The sequence below is a fragment of the Aquarana catesbeiana genome, linkage group LG04 (genome assembly GCF_042186555.1).
Source record: "Aquarana catesbeiana isolate 2022-GZ linkage group LG04, ASM4218655v1, whole genome shotgun sequence".
NCBI lineage: Eukaryota > Metazoa > Chordata > Amphibia > Anura > Ranidae > Aquarana > Aquarana catesbeiana.
In genome coordinates, this window is record NC_133327.1 from 5694692 (window position 1) to 5708373 (window position 13682).

Genomic DNA, 13682 nt, shown 5'->3' on the forward strand with positions numbered 1-13682 from the left:
CTGGAGCACCTGTGTGGCCCCCCTAATAAAAATGGTGTTCTTGTGTCCCACACTAGTGCTCCAGTGTCCAGATGTGAAAACAGCTGCTCAGTGTCCTCTCTTTACACACAATCTAGTTTTTGCATTTCATTCTAGTAACAAAGCCATCTACACAACCCAATTCTTTGAAGACAAGTATAGGGCGTCAAAATGGTGGCCAAATGCATATGGCCTAAACAATGGTATTTTATCGTCCGAAATAAAAATGTGTGATCCGAACGAATAATGTGCCCATGAACATGAAAGTTGCCATTTTAAACTGTACAACAGTTCCTAAAAGCACATGGAGCAGCACGAACGTAATAAACACAAAAAAAATAGGAACACAGCACAACTACTTACTTTTTTGCAGCACTCTCCGGATCTTTCTGTACTGCTCATGTTCTCATAATTTCAGGTCCGACCACCGCTTCCTGAGCTGATCTTTCGATCGTCGTACCCCGAAATTCCGGTGCAGACTCCTGACCACTTTCGCCATGATCTTGGCCTTTCGGACATTGGGATTGGGGTAAGGCCCATACTTTCCCTCAAAGTCGGCCCTCTTCAGGATGTCCACCATTTCCAACATCTCCCCAAAGGACATATTTGAGTCCTTTAATCTCCTTATGGATCAGGACGTTTCAGGCCCCGGCCTTTCCTCCCCCTCCTCCTCGTTGCTACAATTAGCACGATCCTGCTGTCTATCCGCCATGTGCTCTTCCCCCACTGCGCCGAACGAAAAGGGGTGGGGAATAGACTAGAAAGAACGTCAGGGGTGGGCGGAGTTATGCGCATGCGCAGTGTGTATAAGTCGTAACGCGCGCGTCTTACGTACGATTTGTGAGCGGAGGAAGGAGCATCGGAGACGCCGATCGTGCTAACGAAGGTAGGATCTAAACTTGGGCCTATACTGCTTCGAAATGGAAGCATATATTGTAACAAGATTAGGGGAGTTTGGCCTGACATTAGGGTTTGTCTTGTGTTGTGTCTTGCAGAGAAAATGGATGGGTTCAACGACCACAATTTCCTGCCCCTGTTTATTGACAAGTACAGGGAGCTGCCCTGTCTGTGGCAGGTCAGACACCCACATTATAATCACAAACAGAAGAGGCAGGCAGCGCTGGAGAAACTGCTGGAGTTGGTGAAGCCGGTGGTCCCCACAGCAACCATCCCTTATTTAAAAGCTAAAATTGGTGGCCTGAGGAGCACATATCTTAGGGAGCGCAAGAAGGTCACAGATTCCCAGAGGTCCGGAGCTGCAGCAGATGACGTTTATGTCCCCAGGCTGTGGTACTATGAGAGACTGCGGTTTCTGTCAGACCACACTGAGGTCAGGGAATCCCTCTCCACTCTTCCTTCCACGCTTCCTTCCACCCCAGCTGAGGCTTCTGATGTCCAACCTGGGCCTTCCTGCCAGGAAGAAGTGGAGGAGCCCAGCTGGAGTCAGGTATAGCATTCTTCTACAGATTTCTGGGCAATAAAGAAATGATGTTTACTAGATGTTATTATTGATCACTAATTGCTGATTAAAAAAAGTGTTTTACATATCAATAGACAGTAGTGGGCACCCAAAATTGGGACAAGAATGCAAAATGCTGGGCTCAGAATGATAGTCTGTTATATTTGTTAACATTCAATTTGCAGCAGTCAGGAGGTGAAAATTGTGTGTGATTGATGAAAACAATACTAAAACTATGTCCCTTTTTCATACACAGGAAGACCTCAGCCAGGAGGAGGCTGTGGAATGTGGCAGTCAGGAGGAGGCGGGGATTAGTGGCAGCCAGGAGGAGGCGGGGATTAGTGTCAGCCAGGAGGAGGCGGGGCTAAGTGTCAGCCAAGAGAAGCCTGGGACAAGTCGCAGCCTGACTGAGTCTCAGGTTCCTCCCCTCCGCCTGCCACATAAACGAGCCAGGAAGATGACTCCCAGTCCTGTGCAGGATTCAGCATACAGGCTGATCCAGGAGGCTTCGGCGTCCCTCAGAGCCTTCTCCAGTCCTGCAGAGGCCTTTGCCTGCATGGCTGCCACCAAATTGCAGGGCATGCAGGAGGGCCAACGCAGGATCTCTGAGGACCTGATTTATAAAGTCCTTCGTAAGGGGGAGAGTGGGGAACTGACACCCAAGACGGATGTCATTGAGATCGACGATCCTCCTCCTCCTCCTCCTCCTGCTGCCACAACTCCACCACCACAGCCAAAGCCTGTAAGGAAGCGTGGAAGGAAGACCAAAGAGTGATGGCCCTGTGTTCAGTCTGGTCTGACAGAAGATGCAGTCTCTCGTATGACCACAGCCTGAGGACACAGATGTCATCTGCTGCTTTCCGGATCTCTGGGACTTCTGGACCAGACTGCCCTCCCTTAGATAAGGACTCCTCAGGCCACTAATTTTGCTTTTAAATAATTGATGTCTGCCCTGGGGGTCCCAGGCTTCGCCCACTTCTGCAGTTTCTCCAGCGTTGCCTCCCTCTTTGTTTTTTTATAGTTGTGACCCCTTAATAAATTTTTTTCGGTAAATTCTACTCTCCTGTGTGTGTTTTCATCCAAAAAGGACAGTTTGTTGGTGACGATTCAGGTACATTTCTAAAAACATAAAATGTGAAATTAACAAGGGACAACAACACCAAACAATCTCCTACAGATTAAATACAACAACATATTAATGGTGTTGTGGGAACTTGTCACCAAAAACACACACAAACATTTTCGGGAGTACAAATCAAAATCAACAAAAAAAAAAAAAGAAAAAAGAGAAACACAAAAAAAGATTCTACATTAAAGGCAAAAAAAAAAAAAATACAAAAATATGTTGTCAGATGTGAGAAATCAAAATATATTGAGGGAATCCTGATAAATAGTAATGAAATAAGTTTGTGAGAAGTGTGTGTGAATATGAGCAGCAAAACTACTTAATTCTTGTCACATTATAAAGAAGAAGAGAGTGCGCTGTATTAACCCATTTTTAACATTGCAGCGTGACGAAAGTGCTGTATCCATTGCGAACGCTAAGTTTACCAGAACGAGCTGTCCCGTGTCGGAATTTCTTCTGAGCATGCGTGGCACTTTGTGCGTCGGAACAGGCCACACACGGTCGGAATTGACGCGATCGGATTTTGTTGTCGGAAAATTTTATCTCCTGCTGTCCAACTTTGTGTGTCGGAAAATCCGATGGAAAATGTCCGATGGCGCCCACACACACGGTCGGAATTTCCGACAACACGCTCCGATCGGACATTGTCCATCGGAAAATCCGACCGTGTGTACGGGGCATTACAGATCAAAGAGTATCTTACTAAGAGACTTTGTATCAAGCAAGACATTAATAACTTGGGACAGTTAGTTACCTGCTGTAGACTCTGATATTAGGCAATTGGGGACAAAGAAATATGCAATGTAAGTAAATCATAGTTTAACCAACCCACAGGCCCTGAGATGGCCTATGAGCTCAGGTATGAAAGGGAGAAAGAATGACTACTTGTATGTCAATCTACTCCCTTAAAAACCTGAGACCACGGGTCCAGAACATCGATGTACAGTGCAATAAACAGCAATAAACAAAGAATGCCACTTTGAACTTTAAACTTTTTAAGTAAGCGTTCCCCTTTAATGTGTCCTTAGAGTCGTAGAAGAAGGGAATGTAGGAGTCCATGCAGAATAGTTATTTGGCATCTTCAGCTAGCTCAACAAGGGTTCAAAGAGTTTTCTGTGCAGCAATGCCCAGTAACAAAGGAAAACTTATGCAAGGTGTCTCCTGTGAAGGCTCTAATGTAAGGGGATGAGGTAAAGATGTCTGCATGTAGTGTCTCTTTTAGTGTGTGTGCACAAGGTGGGCTTTCATCTACTCACCAATCCTGGCAACATCAAGGCCCTGGCAGAACTGGAAATGTCTGAACAGGCTATTGAAAGTTCCGATGATAATGGATGCCCACCTGGCAACTTGGTGACACAGTCGATGGGGTGCCTGTGACGGTGGGTCTGCATCTGGCCATGGAGGTTTTGGTGGGAGAAGCTGTCAAGCCGTGATGTCCCCCTCAATAGCTGTCAAGTAAAGAAGAGCCCCCTTCTGCGTCCAATCTCTCTGCCTTGTGGTCTCTCTCTCCCGGGCTCCCAGGCAGCCTCATGATCTTCCTCTGGATCATCCACTCCACTCCTCACCTTGCATGCTGGGGCTGTAGTTTGCCCCTATGAGTTACCCTGGGGCCGCCTGTCCTTGTGACAACATGCTCCAAGATGCTCCTCTCCAGCTCTTATGATTGGTCCCCTGTGTCAGCCTATGAACAGGGGAACAGGCTAACCTGATCCACCCCGCTCTCCTGTGTACAGCCAGAAGAGTAGAGAGTGTCCTCGTGACTTCACACATCCTCAACAACATATACAGGAGGCAGGACTTTACTGTTCACACTGCGAGTAAAGTCCTGCATCCAGTATATGCAGTTGAGGATGTGTGAAGTCAGGAGGACAGTTATGTAAAGCGTAGAAGGAGCTGAGTGACGCAGACGCCACTGACTGCTGGATCACAGCTGCATATAGAGTTTTTAAAGGTACAAATACTTCAAAGTTGTAGATGTGGCCATAAAGGAACACTGTGATAATTATATGAGGAGATATTCAGTTTACTGATATATTGAGCATGTCATGCCAACCATGAGAATGGAAGGCAATGGAATCTAGTGAGTTATTTTCCATTGGGAGAGGGATCACTTGTTGTTAGAAACCATGAATCAGACTAAGACAGAAGTACAGTTAAATCACACTTGTTTATTAATAAAAGTAAATAGAACAAACTTAGTCAAAACATAGCCAAAGTTCGGTAACTGGAACGATAGTCAGACAAGCCAGAAAGTCAGGAAGCCAGGAATCAGCGTAGTGGAACAGCAAGCAGGATCTGGAGCCAGAAGGAATGTCAGCCAAGCAAGTCTTTCACAGGCGCGCTGGAGAAAGTCTCTGTGATGTTGACTAAGGCAAAGGCAGAGATCATCTGGACTTGACGGCTTAAGTAAGCGGGACTGACGAACAGGATATCTTTAACAGGTGAGTCACTGTGGAGAGATAAGAGCTGGCAATTAGCCAACAGATGAGCGGCCAGCTCAGAGAAGGAAGGGCTGAGCCCAGCCCTGACACTTGTGCACAGAAGGTGTTTTTTTTCTGGAAGACCAGGTAGGAGTGGAAACACCAACAATCACGGATAATAGCACTTGGTGGACTTTTGTTCTTTTGAGCACGAATAGCACTGGGTGGATTTTATTTTGAACATTGTATTTTTTCATTTTTTTGGAGTCATCCTATTGAATTTGTCTTTTTGAATTTTATGATATTGGGAATATTGATCACAGCATTACTGGTAGAGTGGAATATTTGCACTTTGACAATTTCCATTTGATCAGTATAGTCAGGTCAAAAGAAGGAAGATTTGTATTCAGAATTCACAGGGATCCATTTTTATTTTACACCTACCACATACTGTATATCTGTAAATCTCTGACTTTTCAACTTTTAATTTTAAAATATTAATCCACTAAAAATAATGAGTAAACAGAATAGTGCTGAGCTATTGGGAAATGGCTGGCTAATGAGTGTGGGAAATTCCCACTAATAACCACATAAATAATGACATCTAATAACACAAATTTTAAAAGTGCAAGTGCCAATGGTAAAGTGCAAGTGACAATAAATTATTGTGCAAAAAACTGCATGCAAATTAACTTCAACACAATTAAATACAATTAAAATGTACAGTGATTGTCACATGGGTGTGCACAGGATGTGCATAAAGTGAAACGTGATGAAACCTTGTGTATGATGATATATTGTCCGATGCTCTTAAGTGAACACAGTCACACAAAAATGGTAGGTGTGGGGTGATACACTCTTCTGTGCTTTCCACTAAGGTGATGGGTGGCCTCTTACCTCACTGCTGTGAGGTTACAGCATGTGTATAATAAGCCTGGGAAGATCCAACGCAATCCTGCCTGTGTTGTCCCTTGGGGGGTGCCGATGTTGTTCTTTTAGTGTTCAAATGCAGCTACCTCATCCACAATGTGATATATGTCTCCATATACGGTACATAGATGGTGGGAGGGAAAAGAAGTAAGGGAATTGCGAGATAGTGTCGTTTTTTGTAAAAAGTAGCGTTTAATTCAGTAAAATAACAATGGGTACTCACATAAAAACAATAGCATTCAGTTTCAAATCCACGAGCGACGAGCTCGCTGTGTCACTTCTGGTGCCTGTCTGTCCCTACGCATGTTGTCACGGTCACGTGACTTCATCAGGGGGTGTGTCTAGGCTTTGGATGTGTCAGATATTTGTATTGAATGACTATTACGGTGGCCATTTTCCCGTGGCTTAATAGAAGGAAGCAGATGGCAGCCATTTTTTGGTAGATCTGTGTGCGGCGCCGATCGCGGCCATTTTAGTGGTGGTAAGGTGACGATGTACACAATAAAGCGGCCATTTTATTGGTGGTGTTGGGCAAAGGACACTTTGCAGGACAAGTAAACTGTAAAAAATTAATCATCGCATGAAAATCTTGCTAGAATGCCAGACATCCGTGACTGAGGGATATTATCTGAATTCAACAAATTAATGGAATGAATATTTGAAATAGACATTATTAACGGTATCACGGACACTCGATGAGCTAACTCAGTGGCATGGGAGATGTAATAAAGTCAGAATTTTAAAATGAATGCTGTATAAACATAGATCAATGTATAGAAATATCTAAAAAAATATGTGTCTAAAAATAGGATAAAATAAGGAATACATGCATGTGTATAAAAACATGCTATAGTGTATAAAATTTTATATAAAAAAAAATATAAAAAAATATATATACGCATAGAAAATGCTTCGGGAAATGACACGGGCGATGATAAATAGCAGCAATAAAAATAGCTTCAAAGAAATAGGGCCAATATCACTGAGGACATTATATGTGGCATATATTCTAAGTAGCACATGGCCCTATAGAGAGAGTGGAATGAAGAGACTGATAAAGGCAAAGTCACAAAGTATGGTGCTAATAGGGTCAGGTGACGGGATTAATTGAGACTAAAAACTAAACATCGCTAAAAATCTAAAAATCACTAAGAAAGCAGTTAAGATCAAATTCTACATTGAGGCCCCGAGGTGCAAAGGTGTCCAAAGTGAAAATCCATTTGGAATCCAATTGGCTCAATGTCCTCTCTTTGTGGCTGCCCCTCCAATGTCTAATATAGGGTTCTATTCCCCAAAATTTCAGGTGGGTGGGATCTTTGTTGTCATGTAATGCAAAATGTTTGGAGACATGGTGCTTGTCAAATCCTTTTTTGATGTTCTGCACATGTTCTTTAAGGCATATTTTTAAGGTCTCTTGGTGCGCCCTACGTACTGTAGTCCACAGCTGCACTCTAGCATATATACTGCTCCTTCTGTGTTACAGCAAATGAACTCTTTTACCTCATGGGTATTTCCTGTGCTGGTCGAGGTAAAATTCAGTTTCCTCTTGTTCGGGCGTTTTGTTTTTGTACATGCAAAACAACGTTTGCATGTACAAAAAAGAAACCTTTTCCAGTGAAGAACGTAAAGCCCTGAGTGGGGTCGCCGTTCCACCAATAAAATGGCCGTGATCTGCGCCGTACACAGATCTACCAAAAAATGGCCGCCATCTACTTCCTCCTATTAGACCACGGGAAAATGGCCACCATAATAGTCATTCAATACACATATTTAAGGACACTTCCAGAGCCTAGACACATCCCCTGATGAAGTCACGTGACCGTGACGACACGCGTAGGGACAGACAGGCACCTGAAGTGAGGCAGGCAAGCTCGACGCTCGTGGATTTGAAACTGAATGCTATTGTTTTTATGTGAGTACCCATTGTTGTTTTACTGAATTAAACGCTACTTTTTACAAAATACTACACTATCTCGGGATTCCCTTACTTCTTTTCCCTGCCGCCATCTATGTACCGTATATGGAGACATATATCACATTGTGGATGAGGTAGCTGCATTTGAACACTAAAGGAACAACACCGGCACCCCCCAAGAGACAACACAGGCAGGATTGCGTTGGATCTTCCCAGGCTTATTATACACATGCTGTAACCTCACAGCAGTGAGGTAAGAGGCCACTCATCACCTTAGTGGAAGGCACAGAAGAGTGTATCGCCTCACCCCTACCATTTTTTGTGTGATTGTATTCACTTAAGAGCATCGGACAATATATCATCATACACAAGGTTTCATCACGTTTCACTTTTATGCACATCCTGTGCACATCCATGTGACAGTCACTGTACATTTTGATTGTATTTTTGCACTTTACCATTTATGATTATTATATATTTATTTCTTGCACTCTATCACCCTTCAGAGGACCAGTTGTCTCTCTTCAGAAGGTTTTTATTCAGGTTGTGTTGAAGTTCATTCGCATGCAGATTTTTGCACAATAATTTATTGGCACTTGCACTTTTAAAATTTGTGTTATTATATGTCATTATTTATGCGGTTGTTAGTGGGAATTTCCCACACATTCATTAGCCAGCCATTTCCCAACAGCTCAGCACTATTCTGTTTACTCATTTCATTTAGGTTGTGGATTAACCTCCGGCAGTTGATCCATTTCTCCTTTAGCTGCTGTTTAGCAGTTCCATAGTAGCGCGTGAATATTATATATATATATATATATATATATACATTAAAAATAATATTGCAGTTATTGGCATTGTTTTGCAGAATGCCAACCAGACGTGGCATTTTTAAAGTGATTTTTTTCAGGAAGAGGATAAATCTGTCTTCAGCACAAACACTGCAATGTTAATGTATAATTCATTGTCTGCAATCACTCTATAGTGTATAAAAGGAGGATCTGAACGGCTGTTTGTTATCATTGTCACCCACCCATCACCTTTCCTGTGCTGTGTCATGTTGTCTGACCCTGAGCTCTACAGACCCCTCCTTATCTCATGTCTTATATTGGGGTGCTTGATGTTATTATCTGCGGGTATCCTATCCCCAGCTCCATCCTCCTGTCATCCCTCTACAATGTTGCTCTTTGTGTTCCTCCTGTGTGTGGCCCCTTGTAGATTGGAGATCCAGAGAACTTCCTCGGCCTGTCATCTGAATCTTGTTAGAGCCTTTGATGATTATGAATATGTGCAGGACGGAGACATCATCATTGGAGGGGTTTTCACTGTGAACCATTTTATGACAGCACTGGAGATAAGAGGAGATCATGTTAACAGTGTTATGTTATGTTTAAGGTAAGCGGCATTGGGATTCTAATAATTTATTATATTAAACATCAGACAGAAGGAAGTGTGCAGGGTGCAGCTCCAGAGAAGTCACACAGACAGAATACTTCATATCACCTGTATTCTGATCTGCAAGAGTCTTCACAATATGATAGAGAATAAGACAAGATCCCAGAGGGGAGGTTTATAGTCTGTGTACTTCATTAATAACAGAGATGAGCAAATCTGCTATGTGTCATGCTTACCCCTAACACCGGTGGTCAGGCAGTATACAGTGCCTTAAAAAAGTATTCATACCCCTTGACATTTTCCACATTTTGTCATGTTACTACCAAAAACGTAAATGTATTTTATTGGGATTTTATGTAATAGACCAACACAAAGTGGCACATAATTGTAAAGTGGAAGGAAAATCTTCTTCAACAGTTTTTACAAATAAATATGTGAAAAGTGTTATATTCAGCCCCCCTCTGAGTCAATACTTTGTAGAACCACCTTTCTCTGCAATTACAGCTGCAGGTCTTTTGGGGATGTCTCTACCAGCTTTACACATCTAGAGAGGGACTTTTTGCCCATTCTTCTTTGCAAAATAGCTCAAGCTCTGTCAGATTGGATGGAGAGCGTCTGTGAACAGCAATTTTCAAGTCTTGCCACAGATTCTCAATTGGATTTAGGTCTGGACTTTGACTGGGCCATTCTAACACATGAATATGCTTTGATCTAAACCATTCCATTGTAGCTCTGGCTGTATGTTTAGGGTTGTTGTCCTGCTCGAAGGTGAACCTCCGCCCCAGTCTCAAGTCTTTTGCAGACTCTAATGCCGTGTACACACTGGCGGACTTTTCAGCATCAAAGGTCCGATGGTCTTTCCGACGGACTTTCAACGGAGTTACGACGGACTTTCGATGGACTCTTTAACGAACGGACTTGCCTGCACATGATCACACCATACGACTGGACTAAAATAAGGTAGTTCATAACCAGTAGCCGATAGCTGCCCTAGTGTCGGTTTTCGTCTGTCGGATTAGCATACAGACAAGTGGATTTCTCGATAGGAACTGGGTCCGGCGGAGTTCTGGCAGAAAGATTTGAAACATGTTCCAAATCCAAAGTCCATCTGATTTTCGAGAGAAAAAGTCAGCTGAAGGTCCGATGAAGCCCACACATGGTCGGATTGTCTGACGGATTTGTTCCGTCAGACCAGTCCGGTCGAAAAGTCCGCCCATGGTGTACATGGCATAACAGGTTTTCTTCTAAGATTTCCCTGTATTTGGCTCCATACATCTTCCCATCAACTCTGACCAGCTTCCCTGTCCCTGCTGAAGAAAAGCATCCCCACAACATGATGCTGCCACCACTATGTTTCGCAGTGGGGATGGTGTGTTTTCAGGGTGATGTGCAGTGTTAGTTTTCTGACACACATAGCGTTTTGCTTTTAGGCCAAAATGTTCAATTATGGTCTCATCTGACCAGAGCACCATCTTCCACATGTTTGCTGTGTCCCCCACATGGCTTCTCGCAAACTGCAGATGGCACTTATGTGGCTTTTGTTCCACAATGGCTTTCTTCTTGCCACTCTTTCATAAAGGCCAGATTTGTGGAGTGCACGACTAATAGTTGTCCTGTGGACAGATGTGGATCTCTTCAGCTCCTCCAGAGTTACCACGGGCCTCTTGGCTGCTTCTCTGGTTTAATGCTCTTTTTGCCTGGCCTGTCAGTTTAGGTGGACAGCCATGTCTTCGTAGGTTTGCAGTTGTGCCATACTCTTTCCATTTTCGAATGATGGATTGAACAGTTCTCCATGAGATGTTCAAAGCTTGGGATATTTTTTTATAACCTGATCCTGCTTTAAACTTCTCCACGACCTTATCCCTAATCTGTCTGGTGTGTTCATTGGCCTTCATGATGCTGTTTGTACAATAAGGTTCTCTAACAAACCTCTGAGGGAATCACAGAACAGCTGTATTTATACTGAGATTAAATTACACACAGGTGGACTCTGTTTACTAATAAGGTGACTTCTGAAGGCAATTGGTTCCACTAGATTTTAGTTAGGGGTATCAGAGTAAAGGGGGCTTCGTACAAATGCACACCACACTTTTCAGATATTTATTTGTAAAAAAAAAATTGAAAACCATTTATCATTTTCCTTCCACTTTACAATTATGTGCCACTTTGTGTTGGTCTATTACATAAAATCCCAATAAAATACATTTACGTTTTTGGTTGTAACATGACATGACAAAATGTGGAAAATTTTGAGGGTTATGAATACTTTTTCAAGGCACTGTATATATATATAAAGGTATGATGTTGTCTGGTAGTATGTTACACACAGACTGACCAGCCTGATGAAGAGCAGTGATGCTCGTAACTGTGCAGTAGCATTTTGGAATTACAAGTTTGTATTTTCAAGACTTTTCAGTAAATGGATTGCATCAGAGCATGTATCCCGTCTTTTTTTTTTTTTTTTTACTATATATATATATATATATATATATATATATATATATATATATATATATATATATATGTATATATATATATATATATATACACACACACACACACAGTTCCACAAGAGAATATGGGTGAAAGAAGTATACAGAATATTCAATTTAATAACATAAAGTCATATTTCCATATTCCAGTCTGGAATATGACCCTGTATTAATACATCGGGAACTTCTCCTATATACCACACACAACCTGGGAGCTAAGGAAAGGTTATGGAGATCCAACATTACAGTAACGGGGTGCTGTGCCCATGATATGTCCATCATAGTGAACGGGAATCTATTGAAAGACTGGAATATGAAAAATATACTTAAAGTGGTTGTAAAGGTTCCTGTTTAATAAAAAAAAAAAATAACAAACATGTTATACTTACCTCCACTGTGCAGTTCGTTTTGCACAGAGTGGCCCCGATCCTCCTCTTCTGGGGTCCCACGGCGGCTCTCTCGGCTCCTCCCCGCAATAGATAACCCCCTCTGGGAAGCTCTCTCCCGAGGGGGTTACCTTAAGGGCGCGCTTCCGTGTCATACATTCGGCATCCATAGCCGCCGAGTGTATGACTCGGCCCCACCCCCCGGCGCCCGCTTTATTGGATTTGATTGACAGCAGCGGGAGCCAATGGCTGCGCTGCTATCAATCTATCCAATGAAGAGCCGAGAAGCCGTGGAGAGAGCGACATGTGATCGCGCCCATGTAAATTCGGGACTCAGGTAAGTAAAACGAGGGGGCTGGGGGGCCGGACACAGCAAGGTGTTTTTTGTGTGTGTGTGTGTGTGTGTGTGTGTGTGTATGTGAGCGTGGTGTGAACAGCTGCTAGACCTGCCATGACAACGTTGTCAGTTTTAATTTTTGAAGTGGTGGAGTTCTTTTCTTTTCCAATATGTTTATTGAAGTTTTATATTACAAGCTCTAACGAGCAGGGCCCTCTGATCCCTCCTGTATTGATTTGTATTGTAAGTGTACTGTCTGCCCTAATTTTGTAAAGCGCTGCGCAAACTGTTGGCGCTTTATAAATCCTGTATAATAATAATAATCATGACAGTAACATTTCAGATAAAGTATTCTCTTGCAGGCCCACATAGCCAGACAAGAGTACTATGCATGTAAATGACAGCTCTCAAAGTATTAAAGCAAATATTGAACTTTAAAACAATTCAAGGATCACTGAGATAGCCGACCATTGTGTATCTTAGCAATGATAACAGTTTGGATAGGATATCAAACTATATTGTGTACAGAAGAAAAGAAAGAAAAAAAAGGGAGAAGCAAAGAAAAAAACACCTTTGTCATCAGGACTGGTGGTCCCATGCGGAGCCTGTGGCCTCTAGAATCGTTCAGTTTCTAGCGAATATTTGATGTAGAAAATCTAGATGGCTCCTCTGAATATGAACGAGAGCTTATATCAGATGAAAATGATGAACTCTAGGCCCGCATGGTCACTGCCCCAGTTGATATGCTAACTGATTGTTTAATTGTAGATATTGGTCCCATTGTAACCAATGCAGCTAGGGTGGCCTCGAACCCGGATCCCCAAGATAATCACCTCACCCCTATGGGTGCTCACTGTGGAGTGAGAGAGCTCGTGGGCCCCGTCCAATGGCTCACCCTTCTATCCTCTCTCCCCCAGGGCATGTGCGACCCGGCTGTTTCCCCGGTCACCGCATCCCCGGGGTTGGGCGAAAGGGTCTCCTTTGTCAGGGACCAGGCCAAGCTTGGTTATCTGTTCCCTACTCTAGGGAGTCTGGCATGGACCTTGTATCATTCCATGAGGATTAAAGTGATACGCCTGCGATATGTCAAGCCCAAATCTGTTGGAAAGTATCATAAGGAGGAGTGAAGAGAAAAAGAGGGGAAAGTAAGAGGGAGAGTAGAGGATGGGGAAGAGGGGTAGGGTGTGTGGTCTCTCTGGCTAGT

General features: G+C 43.1%; 1 protein-coding gene across 1 annotated transcript in view; it reads left to right on the forward strand.

The window, feature by feature from the left end:
• Nucleotides 1–3445: 3445 nt before the first annotated feature.
• The window catches only part of LOC141141106 (vomeronasal type-2 receptor 26-like), a 46353-nt gene continuing 36116 nt past the window's right edge, over nt 3446–13682 (forward strand). Inside the window, exons 1-3 of the mRNA XM_073628815.1 lie at nt 3446–3462; nt 9087–9263; nt 11906–12002. Of these exons, the coding sequence (XP_073484916.1) occupies nt 3446–3462; nt 9087–9263; nt 11906–12002 (291 nt within the window). The remainder of the gene's footprint in view (nt 3463–9086; nt 9264–11905; nt 12003–13682) is intronic.